At 56.4% G+C, this 26,000-nt stretch overlaps 6 protein-coding genes across 6 annotated transcripts; 2 read left to right on the plus strand and 4 right to left on the minus strand.

The window, feature by feature from the left end:
* Window positions 1–1,302: 1,302 nt before the first annotated feature.
* On the plus strand, window positions 1,303–5,389 carry HRG_09527 (ribosomal protein s2 domain-containing protein; the record flags this gene model as incomplete). Its single annotated transcript, XM_044867998.1, has 7 exons — window positions 1,303–1,485; window positions 1,541–2,414; window positions 2,479–3,284; window positions 3,330–3,430; window positions 3,814–3,866; window positions 3,923–4,892; window positions 4,954–5,389. The coding sequence occupies 7 exons, from the start codon at window positions 1,303–1,305 to the stop codon at window positions 5,387–5,389; spliced, it is 3,423 nt and encodes a 1,140-aa protein (XP_044717258.1).
* A 1,003-nt stretch (window positions 5,390–6,392) lies between these two features.
* On the plus strand, window positions 6,393–8,411 carry HRG_09528 (his(2)-Cys(2) zinc finger domain-containing protein; the record flags this gene model as incomplete). The annotated part of the gene is made up of 1 exon (XM_044867999.1): window positions 6,393–8,411. The coding sequence occupies one exon, from the start codon at window positions 6,393–6,395 to the stop codon at window positions 8,409–8,411; it is 2,019 nt and encodes a 672-aa protein (XP_044717259.1).
* Window positions 8,412–9,063: 652 nt separating this feature from the next.
* HRG_09529 (TCP-1/cpn60 chaperonin family domain-containing protein) lies at window positions 9,064–10,916 on the minus strand (the record flags this gene model as incomplete). The annotated part of the gene is made up of 4 exons (XM_044868000.1): window positions 9,064–10,199; window positions 10,268–10,589; window positions 10,645–10,811; window positions 10,871–10,916. The coding sequence occupies 4 exons, from the start codon at window positions 10,914–10,916 to the stop codon at window positions 9,064–9,066; spliced, it is 1,671 nt and encodes a 556-aa protein (XP_044717260.1).
* A 425-nt stretch (window positions 10,917–11,341) lies between these two features.
* On the minus strand, window positions 11,342–11,888 carry HRG_09530 (ankyrin repeats (3 copies) domain-containing protein; the record flags this gene model as incomplete). Its single annotated transcript, XM_044868001.1, has 3 exons — window positions 11,342–11,488; window positions 11,544–11,684; window positions 11,736–11,888. 3 exons carry the CDS (start codon window positions 11,886–11,888, stop codon window positions 11,342–11,344), a joined length of 441 nt encoding a protein of 146 aa, XP_044717261.1.
* Window positions 11,889–13,121: 1,233 nt separating this feature from the next.
* On the minus strand, window positions 13,122–14,774 carry HRG_09531 (major facilitator superfamily domain-containing protein; the record flags this gene model as incomplete). The annotated part of the gene is made up of 3 exons (XM_044868002.1): window positions 13,122–13,548; window positions 13,607–14,181; window positions 14,292–14,774. 3 exons carry the CDS (start codon window positions 14,772–14,774, stop codon window positions 13,122–13,124), a joined length of 1,485 nt encoding a protein of 494 aa, XP_044717262.1.
* A 1,409-nt stretch (window positions 14,775–16,183) lies between these two features.
* On the minus strand, window positions 16,184–17,505 carry HRG_09532 (mitochondrial biogenesis AIM24 domain-containing protein; the record flags this gene model as incomplete). Its single annotated transcript, XM_044868003.1, has 3 exons — window positions 16,184–17,035; window positions 17,138–17,256; window positions 17,316–17,505. 3 exons carry the CDS (start codon window positions 17,503–17,505, stop codon window positions 16,184–16,186), a joined length of 1,161 nt encoding a protein of 386 aa, XP_044717263.1.
* Between the last annotated feature and the right edge of the window lie 8,495 nt (window positions 17,506–26,000).

Consider the following 26,000-nt stretch of genomic DNA (forward strand, 5'->3'; position numbering starts at 1 on the left):
GCGATGCTACACCGAGCACCCACGACGCCATGTACCGCTAAACCGAGCGGCAATTGCACAAGTGCCTGGTGTTGTCACTCGCCGATCTCTCCACTTTTCGTTTTGTCTCCAGTCTGTCGTCACGTTTCCACGTCAGTTGTCTGTCCCTATTGCAGTGGGTGCACGGAAAGCTCTTGGCCAGTGGTCAAGAGCGTCCGTCCGGAACTGCTTACCTGCCCTGGCAAGTAAACAGGATCAACCTGCATGAACCGTTGGGCAGCTGGCTCTCGGTGATTAAACCTCGAAAGGCGGTAGCGTCGAGATGGTTTCGACAAGACCCGAGCTAGGTGTTTGCTGAACCCGAGATTGGCGGACACGCCCTAGGATCCAGTTGTGAGCTGTAGGGTAGGCCGTGTGTGATATCCCTGGACTCGTCGGGACTCCGGCGAGCTCCCCGACTATGTGTTTGCAGGTGGTCTGTCTGTGCGTATCCGCAAATGGTAGTCGCAGCCAAAGCTCGTGATCTCCCTGGAATCAGAGTCTTCGCTGCGTGAAACGATGAGATGGTACTGAAGTGGGTGTCTTACAGAAGCCCGGTTCCCCGTGGGCTCTTATAACACACGCACACACGCACATACCGACTTATGTAAACTGCCCAAAGACCAAACTCTTCCGACAAACGTTAGACGCCAAGCTGTGGAGAGACCTGTCTAGATGACCATGACCGTGTGCTCGCCGTTATTTCTGGCAACGGGACTCTTTTTTAGCATCTCCAAGTAAACAAACCCCCCCTTTCCTCCTTTCCCTGCACAACTAGGCGGATCCAGCAGTTTGGTCGAGAAGCGTCGCGGGACGTACCGACAGGAAGAGACAATGTATCTTTGCCAAGCCTATGCTAGCCTCCTGGTCCCCATAGCCCCTCTGTCAGTGGGTCAAGAGTGCCCCGCTGTCGGCGCTTGTACCTGGTTTGCATCGTCCGTCGGCTGCGATACATGTACTGCCATCGGCACCCGACAGTAGGTACAACGGTCGTTGTCCAGGGTCCTGGTCTGGTCACCCGGGAACGCGCGATAGCAATCTTGCACACGGGGGAAATAGGCGAGTCCTGTCGAGTCCCGCCCTCCCCTCCTCCCCCCCCCGTTGCTCACCTTGCCAAAAAAAACTCGCTCCCTTGTTTTTCTGCGTATTAGTGCAGTCAGTGGCCGCATTTGCTCTCTTGCAGCTGGCTGGCCACAGGCATCATTCGAGCTTAGGTGTCTCTCGTGCCCGACCGACCTGACCCAGCCCTGCGTTTTTGCTCGACGACTCGTCCCCACAGCCGTCATGTCTGGAAACACGCTCAGAGGCACGCCCAACCGCAACCAGGGCCGCGGGAGCATCCCCTTTGCCAACAGCCCTGCTGCCTCTGCTGCATCGGGCATCCCCCGTCCCGCCGGCGAACCCCAGCCGTCAGAGTCGAGCTCGTCTGTCAGCGCAAGCCGGCAGAAGCAGTCCAAGCGCGATGAGGTAGGAGCTACTGAGTGCTGCCCAGAGAGCTTTCATGGCTGACCGACACCCACAGGCCATCCGGCGCAAGATGGAGAACGACCTCTCCAAGAAGAAGCACCTCACAAGCCGTGCCCGCCTTACCCGCAAGGCGCCCCCCGGCACCGTCCTCGCCCTGAAGCCCAGCCCGGCACTGCAGATCAAGCCGGCCACCACCGTTTCCGAGGCGGCCCAGCTCATGGCTGCCAAGCGAGAGGACTGCGTCCTCGTCACCGACGACGACGAAAGGATCGCCGGCATCTTCACTGCAAAAGACCTGGCTTTCCGCGTCGTCGGTGCGGGACACAAAGCCGCCAACATCACCATTGCCGAGATCATGACCAAGAACCCGCTCTGCGCCCGAACAGACACCAGCGCCACTGATGCCCTGGACTTGATGGTTCGGAAGGGTTTCCGTCACCTACCCGTCATGGACGAGAACCAGGACATCTCGGGCGTACTGGACATCACAAAGTGCTTCTACGACGCCATGGAGAAGCTCGAGCGGGCCTATTCCTCGTCGAGGAAGCTGTACGATGCGCTCGAGGGCGTCCATTCAGAGCTCGGCGCCACCCAGCCGCAGCAAATCATCCAATACGTCGAGGCCCTGCGCTCCAAGATGTCCGGGCCGACGCTCGAGTCCGTCCTCAACGGCGTCCCACCAACCACCGTCAGCGTGAGGACCTCGGTCAAGGAAGCTGCAGCGCTGATGAAGGAGAACCACACCACCGCTCTCCTGGTGCAAGACCAGGGTGCCATCACTGGCATCTTCACCAGCAAGGACGTGGTCCTTCGGGTCATCGCCCCTGGCCTTGACCCCGCCAACTGCAGCGTGGTCCGCGTCATGACGCCTCACCCAGACTTTGCTCCGATGGACATGACCATCCAGGCAGCTCTTCGCAAAATGCATGGTAGGTGGCCTACGGAACGAGCAATGGCTGCTGGCCGAGCCGTACTGACTCTTTACCTTTCTAGATGGCCATTACCTCAACCTGCCCGTCATGAACGACGGCGGCGAAATCGTCGGCATGGTCGACGTTCTGAAACTGACCTACGCCACCCTGGAGCAGATCAACACCATGTCGAGCGGCGACGGCGAGGGGCCGGCCTGGAACAAATTCTGGCTGTCAATCGACAACGAGTCCGAGTCTCTAATGTCTGGCGAGGGCAGCCACAGCCACCAGCACACCATTCTCAGCTCGCGCATGATGTCGCCGGACGCGACGCGCGACCGTCTTGGCGATAGCGTCGCCCCGGGCGACTCTGCCTCCCACGTTGGAGCCGACTCGCCCCCGCCTTTCATCGTCCCCGAGACCCCTGAGCCACTAAACCCCGCCGACACGCCGTTCCCCTTCAAGTTCAAGGCTCCTTCGGGACGTGTCCATCGCGTGCAGATTGTGGCCTCGCACGGCCTGGACGTGCTTGCGGCTGCCGTTGCCACCAAGCTAGGAAACGAAGTGGCTACGATTGGTGGTCCGCCGGTAGTCGAGGACGGCAAGATGAGCGGCTCTGGCTTTGCACTCAGCTACATGGACGACGAGGGTGACACAGTCTCCATTACCACGGACAACGACCTCCTCGAGGCTATTGTACTTGCTCGCCAGCGCCGTCGTGACAAGGTCGACCTGTATGTTCACGACCCGGACAAGCCCCCTGTCGCTGCTGGCGCTCCCGTGGAGACGCCCGTGATCCCAACGCCTCTCATGTCCTCCATTCTCCGTGAGCGCCGGAAAGGCTCTGATGACGAAGAGGACGAGGACGACGAGGACGACGACTCGGTGGTACGCCGCTCGCGCAGGACCAGGGCCGCTCGCGCCCCTGAGCAGCTCATTGCCGGAGTGCCGAACGAGCTGCTTCTCCCCGGTGCTATTGTCACATTGGCCGTGGTGATTGTGGGTGTCTTCACCATAGCGCGAGCAACCAGCCGGTAAGCCGGCTTGCATTTGGGGGTTATGAAATCACGAACGGGCTCAGAGACAGCCGTGAATACATGTATAGAAGAAGTACTTCGTAGGGTGTAACCTAATTCGAGGGAGTTCTTGGAACCGGAAAAAATACCCACTTGTTAATCATTGTTTTCAACCGGGACAAGTGTTTAAAAGATTGCGAAGAAAAGAATCATCTGCCGGCGTTGTAAAGTCTGGTCAGTAGAGGTTGGGAGGCTGAAAGGTGGAGGGATTATTTTGGAGCAGACCGGGCGGAAAATTACCGGCTCCGCGCGAGCTCGGCACCCCTGCATCTTCGTCTAGGACGAAATTTGGGCTACCTTCGGAGTACCGATAACCATGTTCAACAACGCATCATTGGCAGAAGAGCTTGTTCGGAGCCCGTCATGATACTACGAAACGTCGCCTTGCGGCATGGTAGGTCAACCTGCACCGCAGAAAAACTAAGAACATATTCTCATGCTTGCGTCTAGGCCGTCGCGCCTTGGCAGCTCCTCTACCACGAGCAACAATTCGACGATTGTCGACCGAAGTCAAGACCGAGGACGCAAAGGCTGAGAGCGCGCCTGATGCAACCTCTCCCGCTCCCGGGCCGGAGCAGGCTTGGTCCACACCCCAGCCGGCCGCAGCGCCGCCTAGAATACCTTTGTCGTCGAAGAAAAAGAAGCAAAGGTCGGCGCAAGAGATCATCACGGCCCTAGGCTCCGAGGCAGTTCGGGAGCACCAGGGCGCCTCGTGGGCGAGACCGCATAAGATTGGGACCCAAGTCGTGTCGCCGGCGCAGCAATATGCAGAGTTCCAGCGCATGAAGAAAAACACGCGGAAACTTGGAAGCGATGTCGTGAAGCGATACATCCCCTCAGATGTCCTCGTCAACCCGCCCCGGCCCGAGGACGTGACTCTGGAGCTGCTGATGGCGTCGCAAACCCACATGGGGCACAACACATCAATCTGGAACCCAGCCAACTCGCGATATATCTTCGGTGTACGACAAGACATCCACATCATTTCGCTCGAGACGACGGCGGCCCATCTTCGGAGGGCGGCACGAGTGGTCGAGGAGGTGGCATATCGTGGGGGCCTCATCCTGTTTGCCGGCACTCGCAAGGGCCACATGGAGATTGTGACCACGGCGGCCAAGCTGGCAAGGGCATGCCATCTGTTTACCAAATGGACGCCAGGATCCATCACCAACCGCGACGTCATCCTCAAGAACCGGATGAAAAAGGTGGTGAACCACCTTGACAAGGATCTAGAAGACTTTGACGATTACAATGGCACCACGAGGCCGTTGATCCCGGACCTGGTCATCTGCTTGAACCCAGTGGAAAACTACACCCTGCTATACGAGTGTGGCCTCAAGAACATTCCCACGATTGGCGTCATTGACACCAACGCAAACCCGTCTTGGGTGACGTATACAATTCCCGCCAACGACGACAGGTAAGCTACTGAACCCCTCCCTGGTGGGTGGCACGAACAGGGAGCTAATGTTTGGCCAAAGCCTTCGAGCCATGGCAGTAGTAGCCGGTGTGCTCGGCAGGGCGGGCGAAAAGGGCAGGAAGCGGAGGCTCGAGGACGCGGGCCAGGGCAACGTGCCGTGGAAGACATCGCCGGACCTGCAGCTGCACATGCGGAAGGAGGTGGAGGCGGCCAAAGTGAAACAGAAGGAGGTCATGGGAAAGATTCAGTCTCAGACGGAGGGCTTCACCGAGGAAGAGAAGCAGATGCTGAGGAACCACTACGATGAATCGGCGCCGGACTTTGACGAGGCAACGATGATGAATGTTCTGGGCGAGACGGCGGCGGGCGAGCAGGGCAAGGCAAATACCGAGGGTCAAGAAGCAGAGGCTGAGGTGAAGACGGAGACGGGGGCGAAGGCAGAAACGCGGCTGGCGGACATGGAGGATGGTCTCGGGGACAAGGTCAGGAAGAGTTGAGGCTGCGGCCTGGGGGAGGATGTGCCTGTACAGTATAAAAGGGCTGAATAGATCCCGGTGTGAAACCAGCAGACGACAGCGTAGAATGTTTTTCATGGCCTTGATGCGGTTGAGTACCTCGCTTGAGGGCATCACGAGCACGGTACCAAGTACCTAGTACAGAAAGCGGAGCGGAGAAATGATTCGCAGATGCTACGTACCCCTCGGTGACTCGTGCCTTCGGTCACGGCGGGCTGGAAACTTCGCCCTGCACAGTTCCCGTCATCACGGGCCTCCCTTGACGACCGAACATCTCAGCACAGCAGACGCAGGCGAAACACTTTCCCGACGAAGTTGTGCCCGGTGCGACCATTGTTTAGATTAAAACGAGAAGAGACTCGACTCTCCCCCCCTTTGCCCAGGCGGGCAGTCGGCCATAGGGGGAGGGAGGGGGAGGGGACAGGCAGACAACCTGCTGGAGGAGGAGGAGGAGGAGGAGCTTCGGGCTCTCCTCCGACGGCTCATTCCTGGTGGCTCGAGTCACTGCTGGACTGCTGGGCAGAGAGCGAAAGAGAAGACCAAGGGCGAGTTGAGGTGGACTGAGCCCATTGTCGTGGTTCGTCAGGTAAGGCTTGCCTCCACTGACTTTTCATATTCCGTCTTGTTCTCTGGCTGCCGTCAGCCTGTTTATATCCGAACTTCTTTCCTCTCCCGCTTCTGCCTTCCAGCACCGAGCACGTACTACATATCTGCATGTCGAGCTGGAACTTGGTACTTTGCGGCGGCTACCCATCGCCCATGCCCTTTCTGCTTGCCTGCCTAGCTGGAGGGGCGATGCATTGCACCGCCCTGCCGTTCATGGACGCATTTGCACCCTCCCTCTTGGACAATATGATACGCAAGACCTGGACTAACACGGGCAGGAGCTCGACGACGCATCCTCGCCGACAATCTGGCATCCTCTGACTGGTGTCTCTGTTGCACCACCAACAACAGGCCGACCAACCAGACACCATCTGGAACCATGCCGGCCGTCATGGAGGACCCGGCCGGCCCCACCATCCTCCGTGTCTCGGGCCAACCACCGTTCCCGGACCCCAGCAACCCGGGCCTGCCGGCTGACATTGTCCCTCGCCAGGTCACCCTCCGGGACCGGCAGACCGTCGCCACCATTGTGCCCTTTGCCTCGCGACACCAGTTGCCGCCCTCGCTGCTCGTCTACCTGTGCGACCAGCTCAACCGCGAGATTGACGGCGGCGACACGTACCCCATGATGGACCCCTTCAGCGTCGACGGCTTCGCCGACTACTGGTTCCAGTCGTTTGGCGCCGTCATGTTGCTGGGCAGCCTCGAAGGCGAGGGCGACGTGGCCGAGGGCCGCGACTGGGCCAAGGAGTGCCTCGGCAGCTTCTTCATCAAGCCCAACTACCCGGGCCGCAGCAGCCACGTGTGCAACGCCAGCTTCATCGTGACGGACGGGTCGCGCAATCGCGGCGTCGGGCGGCTCATGGGCGAGGCGTACCTGGACTGGGCGCCGCGGCTGTGCTACACGTACAGCGTCTTCAACCTCGTCTACGAGACCAACGTGGCGTCGTGCCGCATCTGGGACGCGCTGGGCTTCAAGCGCATCGGGCGCGTGCGCGCGTGCGGCAACCTGCGCAGTCACCCGGACCGGCTCATCGACGCCATCATCTACGGGCGCGACCTGGGGCCCGGCGACGGCGACGAGCTCGTCAGCGAGGAGCGCTTCGACAAGATCCGCTACTACCTCAAGTACGGCAAGTACCCCAACGGCGCCGACCGCGCCGAGAAAAGCAGGCTGCGCAGCGCCGCGACGCACTACAAGCTGCTCGACGGCGACAAGCTCATGCTCAAGGACAAGGAGGTCATTGCCGACCCCGTGCGCCAGTACGAGGTGGCCCGCAGCGTCCACGCCATCCACCACGGCGGCATCAACAAGACGACGGCCACCATTGCCGACAAGTACCACTGGAGCCGCATCAAGGAGACGGTCAGCGACGTCATCCGCGCCTGCGCCGAGTGTAAGGAGCTCGGAAAGACGCCCAACCCGGGGGGGAGCCGGAAGGCGGCGGCCGGAGTTGGGTCGACGGATGGTGCTGCTGCGACGACACGAGACGGACCGCCACTGCAACGGCAAGGCCAACATCAGCTGTATCAGCAGCAGCAGCAGCAGGTCGACGGCACCATGGCCGCGGCGGACCGCGTCCTGGCCCTGCAGCAGAGTCACAGCCTCCTGCCGGCACTGTCGCAGCCGAGCCCAGCGGCCAGCCCGAGCCCCTACGCCAACCCCAGCGACATCTCCGTCCTGGCATCGTCCCACGACCTGGACGCGACCACCCAGCCGGCGTCCGGCTCGACGCTCCATGGCCATTCTCATCATCACCACGACATGCAGCCTCCTCCGCACCATAGTCCCATGCTCCAGGACCAGCCTCTCGGCCAGCACCAACGTCACCGCCATCACCACCACCACCACCATCACCAGACTTCCCCCGACGCCTCTCCTCCCGCTCATCATCCGCACCACCATCCCTCGGACCTGTACCAGCCCATCGACCCGCAGATCATCAACCAACCTCACCACCACCACCATCACCACCACCACCCCTCCGCCGCCACCGACCACCATCACCAGCAACAGCATCAGCAGCAGCCGCCGCCAGAAGACGACCCCTTCGACCACTACCCGCCGCACGCAGACTTCCAGGCCCTCCTCAGCGCGACCGACGTCGACGACGACATCGCTGTCGCCGGCCCGGCCGAGAGCGATGCCGCCGCCGCCGCAGCTGCCGCCGCAGCCGCAGCCGCAGCCGTGGACCGTGACCTGGAAATGCTCATCGAACAAGACGATGTCGACGAAAATGTCGCCGGCACCGGCGCCGGCCCCCACCAAGACGTGGACGGCGAGGCCATGCAGGGGCTCGATGAAGCGCAGGGGTCGTCGTTCCGTAGGGCTGCCAGGGGCGAGAGGGGGCTGTACGACGACGACGACGATGTCGGCTTCGGCAGCCCGGGGGGGTGAGAGGCGGCTACGCGACGAGTGGCCCCCCCTTTTCATTGCACGATGCCGTGCATGCGTCGCACTGTATTATATTTTTCTCTTTTGCTTTTATGCACAAGGGTAGATGGACGGCTGGGAATGAGCAGAGCAGAGAAGGTGGAGGGTGGGGTGTGTCATAGAAGAAGAGGGCGCAAGACTGACTTGTCGCTTGGACAAGTCATGGGCATCGTCATTCAGCTTTTGGTAGCGGGTCTAGATTCCATTTTCTTCTTGGGGGCGGCGGTGCGTGTTTGTTTCCGAGTGATGCGCCTGCGCCCTTGTTCTTGAAACTGGAAACTCATTCCTCGGCCTGGATGGATGGGGCAGTACAAAGGAATCAGCGTAATAGAGACACCACGGAACCACGTCTCCCGCCTCGCCTTGTACATCACTCCCGGTGCTGGACCTTTCCACCAGTATGGGCCCTTGCTGCGGTGTCGGTTGAGAATGGCATTCCAACCCTGGCGGCATAGGTCGTCTCTGGGATATTCATGCAGATCCTCGATGGCCTCTTCTCGCCTCCCACCCCCTCTTCCAAACCGCCACCTATTTTCGTTCTTAACTTTTTTGTATTCCTCTTGATATCTGTCACCTCTCCTCCAGCCCCCTCTACATCCGCGCACCCCCCCGACACTCACCGGCGCGGCATGCCCCGTCCCCGCCCCCTGACGGCCCGTTGGGCAGCCCCCGGCGGCAACTGGCCTGGCGCCTGGGGCTTGGCGCTCTCCTCGTTCTGGATGGTTTCGTCGACGCTGAGGATCAAGCAGCTGGCCTCGGTCGCAGCCTGGATGGCGTTGACCTTGATCAAGGCAGGCTCCCACACGAAGCGCTCCATCATGTCGGCCACGCCCTCGTTGTCGAAGTCGACGCCGGCCCAGGTGCGGCCCTTGCGGTGCTCGACGCGCAGCTTGTTGAGGATGTCGGTGGCGTCGAAGCCGGCGTTGTCGCACAGCTGCCTGGGGATGACCTCGAGGGCCTTGGCAAACGACTTAATGATGGCCTGTTGCTTGTGGGTGATTTTCTCGTCGGCGAAGCGGTGCAGGTACGCCGAAACCTCCATCTCGGCAGCGCCGCCGCCGCCGACAATGAGGTTGTTCTTGATGGCGCGCTTGACAATCATGATGGCGTCGTGCAGCGAGCGCTCCACCTCGGCAATGAATTGCTCAGCTCCGCCGCGCAGCACCAGTGTGCACGTCTTGGCCTCGGGGCACTCCTCGAAGAAGTTGAAACGCTCGCCGCCAATCTGGCGCTCCTCAAAGGTCCCGCAAGTGCCGAGGTGCTCGGGGAGGATATCCGAGCACGTCGACTGGACGGTGGCGCCGGCGGCCTGGACGACGCGCTCCATGTCCTCGGAGGCGACACGCCCGGCGCAGAAGATGTCCCGGTCGGCAAAGAACTGCGTGGCCAGGTCGCCAATAGGAAGCTTGCTCAAGACCACCTTTGCGCCCGTCTTTGAGACTGCCTCGAGCTTCTTGTAGATGATTTGCCACTCGGCGTCGACAATAGCCTGGTACTCGGAAACCTGCTCGACGCGAACCTCGGCGTTGTCCTTTTCGGCCTTGAGCTCGAGCTCAACGTTGAGGCAGACAATCTTTGGCTTCTTGAAGGACTTTGGTTGTTGCTCGAAGCCGGCGTAGGAAAAGGTTTTCTTGAAGGCGACACCGTTGACAAAGCGGGAGTCGGTCAGAGAACCACCGGGGATCTTTTTGATGCCGATGAGCTTTTCGTTGAGATCGTCCTGGTCGAGGGACAGGACAGCGTCGACGACCACTGTGGAGCGCGACACACTAGTCAGTCTTTGCTGCGTTGTTGCGCGGAAAAGGGGGTGGTGAGTGTACTCTTTGTGAAAAACTCCGTGTTTCGCTTTATCAGCTTGCTGGTCATGGCGGTGGCGGCTAGCTTGGAGAGGGTTTCGCGGTGGTTGCCCTCGTCGGTGCTGACGGCGATTTCCTTGATCTTGTTGACGGCTAGCTGGGAGGCCCTCCTCAGACTCTTGATGATGATCTGAGAGCTGACGCCCTGCTCGACGTGGTCCTTGACCTCCTTGAGGATCTCGCCGGCGAGGACGACGACCGAGGTGGTTCCGTCACCGACCTCGGCGTCCTGGGAGCGGGCAATGTCGACGAGGATGCGGGCGGCGGGGTGGACGATGTCGAGGAGCTGGAGGGGGGGCGTTAACGGCTTGTTTGGCTTGAGTGTCTGCGTTGGCAGCTACCTTCATGACGGTGGCGCCATCATTTGTGATTGTCTGCCTGCCATTCTCGTCGACCATGAGCAGGTCGCCGCCATAGGGGCCCAGAGTGGGCTTGATGGTGGCCTGGACTGCTAAGCAGGCATTGATGTTGGAGACGACCTGGCCTTTGCCCTGGGAGGTGTCGGTTCCTGAATAACGAGTTGAGCGCGGAACAGTAAGAAGAAGTCAGAGAGGCGGAATGGCTTACCTTCTTTGAGGACAATGATGGTGGGTGCTTGGCCTCCGAACGACATGGTGGCTGGCGGCGATGGTGGCTCCTGGAGCGAACGCGTCGCCCAGGAGTCGGAATGCCTTGGAAGACGACGGGTGTGAGGGTTGACGGGAGGGGCCTATGCGTGGCTATTGCGCGCGAGAGATGGCGGGCGAGAGAGCGATGGCGTGTGGTTGATGCTCAGCATCGCATGTCGTCGTCGTCGAAATGGCAGCTCTCGAAAAATGTTGCTGGTGCACGGGCCACGGTCGCGGCCTGCTGTATAGGTACCTTTAGTCCCCTTCAGAGCGCCCACTGCCCAAGTATCTCTACTTTCCCGTGTTCCCGGACAGGCGATAAGATGAAGCCCCCACCATGGCCGATAAGGTACGTCTTCGCAAGTATCTCGAAGACTCGAAGAGAGAGGGAACCAAGAGATTCACGAAGCCAGAGGAAAAGAAAACGATGTCACAATGCCTCCGCAGGCGCCGCCTTTGCCCGACCCGGCGCCGCCTCCATCCTGGCCCTCCACTTGCCGCCCTGGTTGAACGTCTCGACGCACTGCAGGGCGCTGGGGCTGCCGTGCTCGGGATCCGCGCCGCCCTCGAGCAAAGCCTGCGGCTGTCAGTCTCTTGGCCGGCCCCTCGTCCTCTCAGGCGCGCCCACGGACCTCTATGACGGCCTCTTCGTTCTTGAAGACGGCGCCGGCGAGGGGACTCTGGCCCCTGTCGTTGAGCCGGTTCGGGTCTGCGCCGTGCTCCATGAGGAGCCTGACCAGGTCGGCGTGGCCATGGTATGCGGCCAGCATGAGCTGCCACGGGGTGAGCACGGGAGAGACGGAAAACAAGAGCCTTCTTCGCACCAGAGTATCGCCCTTTTCATTCCTCATGTTGGGCGGCAGGCCGGCCGGCAGAGCTTGTTGGAAGACGGGCAGGTCGCCTCGTCTGGCCGCGTCGTACATCCTGGCGGCCAGGGCAAGGACCTCGGGAGAGAGCGAGCTCGAGGCGCCGTCCATGGCACGCTTCGTCTACTGCACCAGCGACGGCGATGATGGCGATGGCGATGATGGTGATGGCGATGATGGTGATGATGATGAATGGCGCTTCCTCTTCTCCGACTCGCGAGGTGACGCGGCGGGGGCCGGCGGGGCTGGTGGTCTTGCCGAGCACACATGCTCTAGGGCTCCCGCCATTCAACACACTCGTCTGCTTTGCCTAGCCATACATTTTCTCTCTTGATTTACTCGGCCAGTGATTCCAAGTATGAAATACGCACGAAGACAGGCATCATGCCCGACCCCCCCCTTCATTATGCGTTCAACCCCAGGACCCTTTCCCTTTCGCATCACCCATTCGAATAACACGCCGTCCGCCCCTGTGCTCAAAAGTCGGCCGTGCCGTCTCCTTCGCTGCCAATCTCGGGCACCGTCGGCCGTGGCGGATCTGGAGGCTGGGGCATCTCGGGGCGGTGGAGCAGCGTCGCCCAGGAACGAGTAGACGTCCTGATGGCCGGAGAATCCATTGTCTTGTGTGGCTTTTCAGTGGTTTGCATTGAGTTCTTGGTGCTTATTTCCTTTGTCTGCTTTCTTGTTTTGGTATTCTTTCGTGTTGATGTATATGAGTCTGGAGATACTGACGGGAGCTTCAGATCCTGCGCTGCCGTGATATAGATATATATACAGATTCTTATATTATGAAGCATACACATGTGCGTACACAGTCGTCATTGCCCCGCGCTGCAGGGGAGCAATATTGACGTCAGGCTGTGAAACCTGGTTCCATGTCCCCGTTCTCTTCTCCCTTCTCTAGTCCCCTTGCAGCCACTCCTCCCGAAATCCCCTCGGTGGCACCACGTCGAGGCCTCTCCCGATCCGAGGCCCGGGAGCTGGCTGGACATGAATCTCGTTGCGTTGGCTGTCGTGCGAATCGAGATTCGCTTGTGCGCGACGTCGCCGACTCTCCTCCATTCGCCGAGGGCAAGTCGAGGTAGTGTAGGATCTAGAATGCGTGAGACTCCATGTCCGCCGACTCCATGCCCCCAGTCTTTCTTTTCCCGTCTGAATCTTCGGTCTAGACTCGACGGAGCCGAGGCCTGCCTCTAGCCCTCGAAAGCAATGTCTGCTTTAACTGGTTCATAAGCCCGATTACTTCCTCCACCTTCCGACTCTTCTCTCCTTTCTTTTGATTAAAGCGATGCTCATTACGCCCTGTATCAAGACACCATGTACTACATGCATCTACTCGTCGGGCTAAATCCTCTCCGCCCTGAAGCCCGCCTGGATGTATCTCGCAACACCATAGACAATGGACCCGGCAAGCATGGTGAAGCCGCAGAAGAGCTGCAGACCGAGAAAGTTGCCGTTCTGGGCCGCAACGATGCTCCCGCCAATGGGGCTTCCGGTCAGGGCGCCGAGCGACTGGATGGCAAAGGCAGTGCCGACGCGGGTGCCGATCTGGCGAATGTCGGAGATCTGGGCGATGAGGGTTGGGGAGAGCGAGATGAAGCCGCCCGATGAGAAGCCAAAGATGACCATGAAGACGACTATGCCGGCCGAGTTCTTGATGGGCGCCCAGATGACGAGGCAGAAGAGGGCTGAAGTGAAGGTGATGAGGATCATGACATTGTAGCGGCCGAGCTTGTCGGCGGCAATTCCGGGGACGATGCGGCCAAAGATGCTGTCTGCTGTCAGTTTTATTCTCCCCCGCCAAGAAAGAGGGCAGATCCACGACTCACCTCGCGGCACTCATGATGGGCAGCAGATACGGAACAAGAGACGGGGACATGCCGATGGATTCGGCCTGGAGCAGGGCATAGTTAAAGGGCAAGAACATGCCCCACATGAAGAGAAACTGGGCGAAGGTGGTGACGGCCATGCGGACGTCCTTGAGGCTGTCGACATATTCGATCAGGTGGAAGGGCCGCGGGCGAGGGGCCAACCTCGACCTGACGGTTAGGCATGCAAAGATGAGGAGGACGAGGAAGATAAAGGCCATGGTGCGCATCATCCAGGGGAAGCCGATGCTGTCGATGAGCTTGGTCATCATGATGGGCAGGACGACGCCGCCGACAGACGAGCCCGACACCATGATGCCAAAGGCGGCGGCGCGGCGGCGGGAGAACCAGGTGACGAGGCACGACATGCAGCAGTTGAAGACGGCGCTGGAGCCGGCGGCGCCGACGATGGCCTGCGACAGGAAGAATTGGTAGTAGGTGCTCGACAGCGACACCATCATGAGGCCGAAGACGTAGGCGAGGGAACCGCCCCAGAGCATCCAGCGCGGGCCGTAGTTGTCGAAGAGACGGCCAAACTGATCATTGTCAGAAGAGTGCGGCATACCAAGAGGGGAAGGGAGAGAGGGAGAGAGGGAGAGAGGGAGAGAGGGAGAGAGGAGAGAGGAGAGAGGGAGGGGCCACATACTACCGTGCCGCAAAAGATCATCATAAAGACTTGGACGGACATGATCCAGCTGACTGTCGAGCTGCTGTAGTCGCGCAGCGGGCCGGCGACGTAGTACTTCTCAAAGACGCCGAGGCAGTTGATGAGGCCGAAGGTGCAGAAGAGGGCGCACCAGCCGCCGGCGACCACGAGCCACGCCGCGGCCCCGCCGTCGGGGAAGTCGCCGGGCCCGGCGGCTTGCGGGGGCCCGGCCTCGGGCTTGGCATCGGCGGACATGTCCCGGCGGCGGCCTCGCTCCATGTCGGCGCCGCCGTCGCTGTTCTTGTCGTCGCCAAGCGTGGCCGGATCGGGACCGAGGTGCATGCCAGCCGCCTCGGCAGTTGCCGTTGCCTCATCCTCCGTCGTGTTGGTCGTTGAGCGAACAAGAGTGTCTGAGGTGCCGTCGTGCTTCTCATAGAGGCTGCCTGACGACGAGGAATGGGATGGTGCCGCCGAGTTTGCCATGGTGGGCTACCTTTGCCGATCCTCTTTCCTTTGAAATCTCCCTTGTCTGCTTCTCTCTCTCCTCCTCCGCCTCGTATTTCCAGGACTATATCCGGCAGCGGCGGCAGCAGGGCGGAGTGGCTGGCCAGCGACGCCTTCGTCCGGTCTCAGTCGAGGCAGGACAAGCCAATGACGACGGGGAGTTGGCGGTATTGCTCGGCAATGACTGGGATGAAGAACAAGAGACAGAGCCGAAGAAGAGCAGGGGTCGAGGGTGCTTCTGGATAATTCGCTGGTCCCAACGCCCGTGGCACAGAGAAGATTCAGGCAGTTTGGGCTTGCCGAGTCGATGGAGTTACGCAGGGGGCCAAGGGAAAGGAAGGAAGAACGGAAGGAAGGAAGACTACGGATATACCCTCCACAGACCACGGACTTAAAACAAGAGTTAAATACTCAACGTCCAAGAGCAGCTGTGCCTTACACGGACCTGCCGAGTCTCCACCACGCTCGGTCTCCGAGTAGCCTTGTTAGTGTCAGAAGGCGCGAGACGGCGCCGCTCCGTATCATGACGAACCGACTATTCCATAAAACCCCTATCCCACAAAACCCTTATTCCACCTAGAGAGAATGGAAGCAGAGAGCTGCGTGGGGCCGCCACGTGTGGTGCGGGTTCGGCAGTGGGCTTCGGATTTATCCATCCTGGCGCGAGTCTAACAAGGGCTGTTGTCGCTGTTGTCCCTTTCCCCCATCTCTTTCCATCCATCAAAGAACATGTACATACATGCAGTATCCAACACGATTCGTGCAGGGCCGGATACGAACGAGGGCAGTGAAGCGTCTTGGAAAGCAAAGCGCCCTCGTATGATCTGCAAACGGCAACGCGGGCGGCGGCAACCCAGCCATGTTTCAAGTCCACTGCCCTGTAACAAATGCAAAATAGGGCCTGAGGCGGCGCTAAACGAAACTCAAAGCCCTGGGCTGGAGACTAGTAGGCTGTCGTGGAACGGGGGCACGCCCAGCTGTGTGTGTTTTGGGGGCTATTTGACTTTCGGTCAGTGTTGCGCAGCGCCCCCTGCCGCTACCGCCTATCACTCGGAGACCTGCCGGCCCCTGGCCTTCAGGCTAGGCTGATGCAGGGATCTTCAGCCTCTAGCCGCCGACGGCCCGGGACTCGCGTCGTCTCGGCTCCGAGCCGTCGCCCTTCGCGCCCGCGAAGAGGCCTGTAGCCCGTGAATCGGCCTACGACCCGTGGCCGAGGGGGCCGTTGTCCAAGTCAGCAATCGTGCCTTTCTCTCCCCTTGCGAGACGAATCCGTGTTTTCATCTCGGCTATACGAGCAAGGCCCAACGCTTCGTCGTCAGAGTAAGCTAATGTACAATACACGTGCAGGGCATCAGGGGGGGCATCAAGCGGCCTTGCATCCAAGGCAGTCACCGCATGAATTCCTTCAGGTCCTTGGCATCCTCAAACGCCACCTTGCCGTCTCTGTTGACACACGCCACGTGTAGAGCGCTGGGGGCCTGCTCCGCCGTCGCCCCTGACTCTTGTCCGCCTTCTTGCCGCTGCCCGGGAGGCTCCAGGGCCGCGGGCCTGGGCCTGGCCGGCGCTTCGGCAATCTCGTTGACCTGCTCCTGGGAGAGCACGTCGGCCACGCGCACGCCGCGGCTCGACATGATGATGGTCGTTGGCCCCTTAAACCGCAGGAAGAGCCGGTCTCCGCATATCGTGCGCCGCGCCGTCGTCCGCAGATTCCACCACGCCCGGGCCAGGAACTTGTACGTGTCCGTCTTGCGCAGGTTGCGCATCAGGTCCGTCTCGGGGATCCACGACGTCAGCGACGGGACCTGGAGCCGCAGGGTCGAGCTCTTGAACCGAAAGGGCTGCGGCCGGTCCCTTGAGACCGAGTAGGCCACGACGCTGCCGGGATGCAGCGCCATTTCCTCGCCCTCGGCCAGGGTCAGCTGGTAAATCTGGCCCGGCGCCGAGAGGGCCGCCAGCCCGCGCCCCGTCACATGCGTGCTGCCCCAGTGGGCGACGGATAGCTGTCTCTGGATGCGGGACGAAAGCGAGAGCGTGTGCCCGGTCCAGGCCAGCAGGGCGTTGCGTTGCGACACGATCCAATCCGTCGTTCCGTCGAGATGCAGGACGCTAAAGGTCGTCGTCGGTGACTTTGTCGCGATGAGGGCGGTAATGGGGGACGTTGCGGATATCCGCTGGTACAGGAATGGGACGCCCAACGGGGCCCGCGTAAGGGGGTTCAGCAACGACAGCGTCGACCGTGCCTAGTAGGGAAACAAGTCTGTCAGTCCGAGTAGGTCTTTTCGTTGACTTCCTTTGCATCTTTTCTTCCTGCCGCATCCGCCACGCCCTCCACTCGCACTCACATTGTCCGGTTGCCCGGCCACGGCCACGAGCGTGCCCCTCCGAGTGTAGAGCTTCTGCGACGCCGAGAGAGTAACGGAGAGGAGCGAGTACGGGGAGCCGAGGACCTCGAACCGAGCATCTGGGGAAGCCGAAGCGTCAGCCGCATGCATCACCCTCACGGACGTCGCCGCTGCATACCAGCCGTGCTCCTCGGCGCCGCCGTCGACGTGCCAAAGGCGTCCATGCCAGCCCGCGCGGCATCGGTGCTCGGCGCGGCACTGATCTGTATGCCTCTGCATAGCCGGCACACGTATGTCGTCGTCCAAGGCTGCCGAGGCCGCAGTCGCCGCGCCGTGCTCAGCAGCAGCGGCGAAGACGGGCCGCGCATCGTGCTGCTGCTCCTGGGCAAAAGGCTGTCGCGACGGGTTGCCCTTGTCCAGCACCTCTCTTCTTTGATCTTCCCCCAGTGCGGTCTCCCAGTGCGGGAAGAAAAGTGCCGGCTCGAGATGGTGACCGACTCGGGTCGTGCAATTCTGCGCGACATTTCTTGCGGAGCTCGCTGGAGGCTTTTTTCCGGGCCCCCACGCGTTTGGCTGCGGCGACGTGGTCCGTGCATGGGTGCCTGCGGTCACGGGTGAGCCACTCAAAGCCTCACCTCCCGCATGCAACACCACCCATGAACTGGATGCCAGTTTCCAACATAGATAGCGACGTGTACGAGGCATGCTATCGCCGGCCTATAATAATCCTATCAGATCCGTTGAAATGGCAGTCACACCCAGCGCAGCAGTTCCCTAACTTATCTTTCACAGCCATTAACATTCTATCGATTGCGTCTATATTTACTACGACAGAGTGACTCTTCTCCAAGGGTAATCTTTGGGTAGCCGACTGGCAAGGATCTATAAACATGAAAATTTTAAATCTCTTGGAATGCCTACGATCCTGGGACAGAAATGCGCATACTCCTCCTATACGAGGTAAGATTTCTATTTCATTAGATAACGATTATCTAATCATATATTTAAGCATCGTTATATCAATCCGGCAGCTATGGTACTAGCCCTAATGCCTTTAGGGTTCAGGCAAGGAATAAGTAGAGGTGCAGGTAAGGCAATTCAGCGAGGTATTGCATGCTCGGCCACATGCCAGCACACATGCTCCACCGTTATAGATAGACAGAGGTAGAACCCAACGGCTATAAAGTCGAGTCCAATGGAACATCTATAGGAATGGATAAGACTTACCTCTCTATGTCTCGCACCAATACTATGACTGCTGCAGAGATAGTGGAGGGTGAAGCGCTGCATTTTACACTGTGGTATCCCATAAGATCTCAGTAGAGCTAGGATTCGGCGATCCACCGCATAGATCCCACGAAATTCCGCGGACATATAACAGGTGAGGGCACTAGAAAACTTCATAGTAACGTAGCGGGTATAACAAGCGCTAGGCCATAAGTCAGACTATATACTCACACTAACAGTATAGACTATAGTGTATAGACTATAGTTTACACTGCAATTCGGTTTAACCGCTATAGATAGACTATTACTTGTTTGAAAATTGCAGGCAGACTCGTGGTTCAGTGGGCACTAAGTTAAACGGACGGAATAAGTAACTGAGGGATCTAGACGCACTAATTACACACTCTATTAGGAGCATTATATACATCCATGGGTACCGTTCCTTCTAACTTAAATACGCTTCGCTTTCTTCTAATTTCTTCTAATATTGCTCGGGATTAAGATGTCCTTGGATTATAGGGCCGTAGGGAATCCCATAATGACCCCTATACTAAGCAACCCTCGACGACTTCGCTCTCCCACCTAGGTATAGTAGGTTTCCTATTTTGTGAGGCCCGGGATTGACTGTCTTATAGGAATTGTTCCTGGCCGGCTTAGAAGCAGAAGGAAACCTTAGCGCGGTCTAGAACGTCTGGCCGGCCTATCACCTTAAATATAGCAATATAAAATATAGAATAAAGCATACATCCGCGTTAGTAAGACCTAGGAGTAGCATCGGGTCTATATACCCTAACCCCTTAATAGTTAAGTAACCTCTCTAGCTAATATCCTTGCTAAGCTAAAGCCCTATATATAAGCTAGTTACGTACTAGCAACTATTAACTATAGCAGCACCGCTATATACTTAATAGTAATCTCCGGTATAAGCTTTATTTATTATATAACTACTAATTAGTTTTTAATCCCTATATATTCCTAGTTAGAATAATAGCACTACTTAGTAGTCCGATCCCTATAGTCTACTATAGTAGCCACGATTAATTAAGATATATAATAATAATAATTATAGTTATTTATATACGCTATTTATCCTATTAGCCCTAGTATTTCTACTTTTATTAAGAAATAGGAATCACCCTTAGAGAAAGAACCCCCCTAGGCTTCCTTCTTATTATCTTAGGCCCGCGGTCGACCCGTCTACCTAGCGGAGTCATGCGGGGCATGCCCTCTAGGGTAGGGGTCGTCTAGGGAGGTTATTTAAAGTTAGTAGTAGAGCCGGCACTTAATAATTAAGATATATATAAAAACATTACTATATTAGGCCTAGAAAATAAGCACGGCTAGATTAAGCTACTCGCTTTATAACCTAGTATTATCTTCCGACTAAGCCTAGGAAGAAACTTATAGCTATATAGATAGGTAGGTATTACGGGGTATATTAAGCATTAGTCCCTTAGTACGGGGCTGGTACGTTAACCTTGCCGTCTGCCCGGATCCGGTGCGGGTCTAACGGGTAATAAAACGGACTAGCTACCGTACGTAGGTTTTAAACGTGTTATACGGACTAGCTACCGTACGTTATTACGCGCGTTAAATACGGACTAGCTACCGGTCTTGCGAGTTAAAGTAAGAGTAGTAACGACTATCTATATTCTTCTCTACCCGCCTAAAATCTAGCGGGTTCTCTATCCTCTATATATACTATAGCGAGCGTAAGACCTTACTCGGGGCTTTAACCGAGTAATATCTTAACCTTATAATCGTGCGATAGTAGCGCGTGTCTTAGCGGCATTTCCGGTATTTTCCTAGGTAGGCATAGGTATTTCTCATAATTTCCCGCTATATTCTTATAGTAACTTCTTAGGGAAATATCGGTATAGTCCCTAAGGAACTTATTATTACTCGGGAAATTATAGTATATTCCCCGTGTAATATATCCCTAGGGGAAATCTCCGTAAAATATCCGTGCAATCCGCTTAGTTATCGTTTCTAGGAATTCCGGGTAATTTCCCGGAGTTTGCCCGGTGGCTTCCGGGTTCCTTCTTCCGCGGGGAGCCTTAGGGAGTTAGGGGTATCTTCCTTAGGGGAAGTAGATATCGTTCCGGGTACCTAGATTATCGACTATAAGGTATCCCGTAATAAATGCCCGGGGCGAAAGAATTAACCGACGTCCCTATCGGTTTCCCGCGGTGTTTAGGCGGGAGTCGCGCCGACGGGGGATCGTGGTAAAGTTACATAGATTTCTAAAGTTAGCATAGGGAGCAACTCGTCTCTTATCTAGAACGCAACCTAGTGCGACTAACACCGGGGGCGCGAGGCGGCTAAGCCGGGAGCAAAATACTACTAGGACCGGGGGCGCTAGGTAGCCAAACCGGGGAAAACTAATTATAACCGGGGGCGCTCTATAGCTAAGCCGGTGATAAAACGAATAGTGCCAGGGACACTACGAGGCTAACCCGGTAACCGACCGTCTTACGCCGCGGGGGCAGGGGTAGGGTAGGGGATCTCCTCCTCGGCTTCCTCCTCTATTGGTTCCTCGGGGCCTGCCGGCACGTCGGCCGGGGTATCCTATATATCGGAGGCTCTATAGATAGGCACGCCGTAAGCGTTATTCGGGGCCGGTTCTACTAGGAGCATTATAGCTAGTCCGTCGCGAGAGGCTAGAATTTAGTTGCGGATTGCTACTACTAGTGCCTATATAGTCGGGCCTAGGTTCTAGAATCCGCCTAAGTATACGTCGGTAAACTTCTAGTCTAACGAGTTAAAATAGGCTATTACGTTGGCCGTATAAGGGCGGGCCGCGGCTAGCGTACGTAGGGGGCCGACGCGGGCGGCTCTCTAGTATACTATAGCGAGCTCGGGCGAGTCGTCTAGGAGGTGGGCGGCGAAAGCGAACCGACAGACAAAGCCGGCGGGCACTCCGGCGAGGGCGGCGCACTAGCCGAGCAAGAGGTCGGCGTCGGCCTCCTTACGGATAGCGGCGAACAGATTTGCCTAGATTACGGCCGCATCCGGGGCTCCGTAGACTAGCGCTTCTAACCCGGAGTAGACGATACCTATAGCCGTCATATCGCGGGTTATCGTAGTATACCACGAAGGTGCGATAGGAATAGTCCGGGCTTCCGCGCTTAGAACCTAGAAGGGGTTAAGCTTATCGGACCGGTATCGGGCCTAGTCCTCGGCGAATAGGTTGGCCCGCTTAGGGTAGAGGGCGGGGCCGCGGCGGCGGCGAATAGGCGTCTAGCGAACGGGTTCCCTAATAGCTCGTCGAATATAAGGTCTACCGTGCTAGATCCTCCGGTCCTAGCCGGGGTGCGCTTAAGGGTCTCTCTAAACTTACGAGTTCCTAGTATACCGGAGGCCTCGCGCTCCTCCGCGGCGGCGGTCTTAAATATCTTTAGATAGGCGGGGAGGCACTTCGTACTAGTAACGGTAGCGACGATCTCGAGCATCTCGGCGTCCGTAGAGGCCACCTATCCGGATAGGAGCTTATTAACGACGTCGGCTAAGATAGTGGCGATCTACGCGGTTCCGAGGGCGCTAGTTATCCTCTTAGTTTTATCGGGGAAGATAGCTCCGTCTAGGTCGCGCAGCGACGGGGGAAGAAGCTTATCCTTATTAAACGACGGGGCAAACTACCCGCGGGCGTTTCGGGGGGTGCCGGGGGTTTTCCCTATAATGCCTAAAACTAAGGGCAGCGAGTCGCTAGACGAATTACTAGAGCTTGATAGCGATAGGGCACGGTCGTCGAAGCGAACGCGTGACGGAGTGCTAGGAACGGGGCGACGGGAAGCGCCGACCTACTATGGTCGGATAGTTAACGTCGCGTTTCTACTAGTTTAGGTGGTTGCGGGAGTCGTAGTAGTAATACGACGGGCGGCGGTGCTACGAGGCGTAGAGAAGTATAGCTAGTTACGTTCGCGTAGATTACGGGCTTTAGCCGGGGGAAGAGATAGAGGGGCGTAGTATATACCGTTTTCTATTAAGCCCGCGTCGAGATCGTACCCTTCTCCGGTAAGGAGGTCGCGGTAGTTAGTATACGTGCTATAATTATCCCGTTTCTACTCGGTAAAGGCGGCCGTGTTAGACTTAAGGTTACGGAGGAGCTCCGCCTCGTTCCCGTATAATTAGACTACTCGGCGGAATCCCTTAAAGCTTAGGCGCGGCGGTCGGCGGCAGATTTAGTCGGAGAAATGTTAGCGAAATACTAGGTCCTTACTGCGATACTTATAGCCTTAGATAGCGGGAACCTCGAAGGTAGGCATAAGAGGGGAGCTATTCGGTATAGAAAAGGGAGCGTAAAAGGATAGGGAAATCGGGTTTCTAAAATAAAAATAAACGCGGGTGCTGAAATATAGAATTAGGTTACCGTTCGCCGCGGGCGGCCTATTAATACTTATTGGCTAGTTAACCCGTCCCTAGACTTCCGGGCGAACGAACGGTAACGGCGCGTACTACGCACCGTTATTTCTCCCCTAGCTACGGCGGCTCGTACTATTATACGGCGCGCGCGCGGAGCTTCTAGGTGCGGGTAATGCGACCTTATAATGCTCCTTACTACGCGGTGAATTCTTCGATAAGGTCTTTAGCGACGATATCCTTGGCGGCTACCTAGGAATTATAGCTGCTTAGCTAGCCTTTCTAGCTAACGAGGTATTCCGTGCGAGCGGTCCCTTAGCTATATCTATAAGTTCTAGCGTTAAGGATTCGTTCGACTTCCTAGTAGTTAGTATTAGGTTCCGGGCTAGGTCGGGTATCTAGTCGTTCGGCCGGCCGTAGCTACGCGACGGAAACGACGTCGTAGATATTTAGGGATCCGGCTAGGTCGAGGCGGTAGGCTAGATAGCCGATCCGCTCGAGGACTTCGAATGGTCCCGTGCGGCATTCCTTTAACTTTGCTACCCGTCCGTTGGCTACGCCGTATCCTTTCCTTAGCTAGAGCTATACCTAGTCTCCGGGCTTAAACTCTAGTGCTCGGTGCTTCGCGTTATACCGCTTTTTTATTCCTGCCTAGGCTAGAGCGATCGAGATCCTAGCCTAGTCCTAGAGTATCTCCCTATCTATCCGTAGGGGCCTGGCGGTGTCGCCACTATCGTCATCCGTATCCCGGTTAGTAGCTCGCAGAGGTGCCGATTACGAGTAAGAGTTTAGGGTAAATTGAGAGTAGTAACGCGTCGACCTATCGACGGGATAGAAGTCGGTCGTAAAGAACTAGAGCGGGTTTTAACTACCTAGTTATGCTGTTCGATAAGCCGTCGGTCTAGGGATACTAAGCCGTAGATACTAGTAACTTAGATCTATACGCTATCTATAGTCCTTTCTAGAACGCTAAAAGGAACTTAGGGTCCTAGTCGGAGATAATCTAAGCGGGAATCCCTTAGTTATAGCGCATTAACTTAGTAAATAGTACCTCGGCTTAGTCTTCTACGGTAAACTAGTCGTGGCCTAGGATAAGGAGCCCTATTTTCGAGAACTTATCGGTTACCGTTAGTAGTATATTATAGTAGACCTTAATAGGTAGTATCTATGGAGTTCGGTCTGCGGGGACGTCTAGGAGTCCTATAACGAAATCTATAGCGATCGTATAGAAAGGTAAGGCTAGGGACATAATCGGAACTAACTCGCCGGGGGCCTTTAACTGGTCGGTTTAGTTCCTATAGTAAGCGTCGCACTTATCGATAAAGCCGTCGATAAGTTTCTTAAGGCTAGTAATAGCGAACGTAGAGGATAATTCCTCCTATATCCTTCGCCGTCTAAGGTAGAATTTGCGCGTATAGTCGTTAGCGATAATTTCCTTAGCGTAGGTAGTAGGGATATAGAGCCGGTAACGACCTTCGGACTTAACTAGGTAGAGCAACCCGTTCCGCTTAACGAATAAGAGACCGACCCGGGACTTATTACTTCTAAGCTGCTCTAATATGCCGGCCTACCTAGGTTCTTCCGCGTATACTTCCTAGATCTTCCGGCGTAGGTTAGGTTAGATAAAGGATTCTATAACCGCGTATACGTATTCGACCGGCGCTTTATCTTCCTAGACGCGGTCTAATTCCCTGGGTTTATATTTCCTAGGTATTACGGATAGTAGTCGAGATAGTGCATTAGTAAGGATATTTACGGTTCCGGGAATATAGTAGACCTTTAGGGGAAACTAGCTAAGGTACTATAACGCGAGCACGAGCCGATTATTCGTCTTTATACTAGTAGTAAATAACGATGTTTGCTTTAGGATTGCGCTCGTAGCGGCGTAGTTAGTTAGTATAACGACCTTCGGTAGTAAGGTAGAGATAATATACGACCGGAGCTTCCGATAAGCCTAGGAAAGATAGGTAACTTCGAGTTCCGTAGGCTAGTATCTAGGTTCTCCACCGGTTAGGCGTTTACTAAGGTAAAGGATTAGCTAGATACTTATCCGGGGCGGGGTCCTTCCTAGGTTCTAGTCTACCCCCGGTACGAGGTAGAAGGCTACTACCGCAAGCTAGCTCGCGGCTAGCGTCGATTTATAGAATAATAATGTCGTAGGTCGAAATAGTATAGCGCGTTAGTTAAAAGAGCGTTCGTAATATCTCGGAAGGCCTACTCCTCCGCTAAGGAGGTTAGTACGTTGTCTTGAGGTATATCTATTCCACGTCCTTTGTGCAGCGCTTAACTATCCCGTGCTTCCTTAAGCATCGCCGTTTTCAACCTAGAGCGCCTACCTCTAGGCAGGTAGGCTACCAGGTGCCGCAGCAGTTAACTAAGCCGAGCTATTTTTCTAGTGCTTATGTGGTATTTAGAAACTCTACGTCCCGTAATGCCTATACTCGTTCTTCGGTGTTTATTAGGCCGATACTATCGACTCGAAATCCTAATAGTTCGATAGATAGGTAGCCTAGGAATGATTTCGATCCGGCTAGGGCTAGGTTATAGTCTACGAAGAGTTAGAAGATAGCCTAGAGGTGACGAATATAGTCGTCTTCTATGTCTAAGTATATTATAATATTATCGATATACCCGGAGGAATATTCCGCGTATTCCCGGAGGATTTAGTCTATAAATCTTTAAACGTATACGGGTAAGTTCTTATATCCTATTAGGGCCACCGTTAGTCGTTCTAAGCCTCTATAGCTAATTACCGTGAACCTTTCCCGATGCTCCTTATAGTCTAAGTAGACCTTAATAGTACTCCTAGTCCTTCTATGGTCGGAAGGAGGCAATAGTATATTAGATCTTTTATAAACGCGGGTCCTAATTAGATTTTAACGTCCTAGTTAGTTATTTCGTGGAGTTATATCTCGTAAAACCCGATCTTATAGTTCAGTCTATCTATACGTCTATAAAGGAGTTCCTCCGCGACTTTAGGCTCCTTTCTCCGGTTTCTACCGATAGGTTAGTAACCTAGTATAGTTGCTACGTTCCGTGGTTTTCTATACGGCCGGCTCTTTAGTCGGAGTTACCCTAGCTAGGTTTCTTAGGTAGGTCGATCCGTAAGAACTATATTTCGTCGCTAAGGTCTACTAGTATTCCCGCGCTATCCTTCTTAAATCTAACGCGCGAGCGGTAGTATTAACCGCTATAACTAGGTTATACTCGGAAAGTTATAGGCTAAGGATAGGTCTCTCGAAAGAATACTAGGTCACGATCCCCAGTACGTTCCAAT

This window comes from Hirsutella rhossiliensis (genome assembly GCF_020360975.1).
Source record: "Hirsutella rhossiliensis strain HR02 chromosome Unknown scaffold00012, whole genome shotgun sequence".
Lineage (NCBI taxonomy): Eukaryota > Fungi > Ascomycota > Sordariomycetes > Hypocreales > Ophiocordycipitaceae > Hirsutella > Hirsutella rhossiliensis.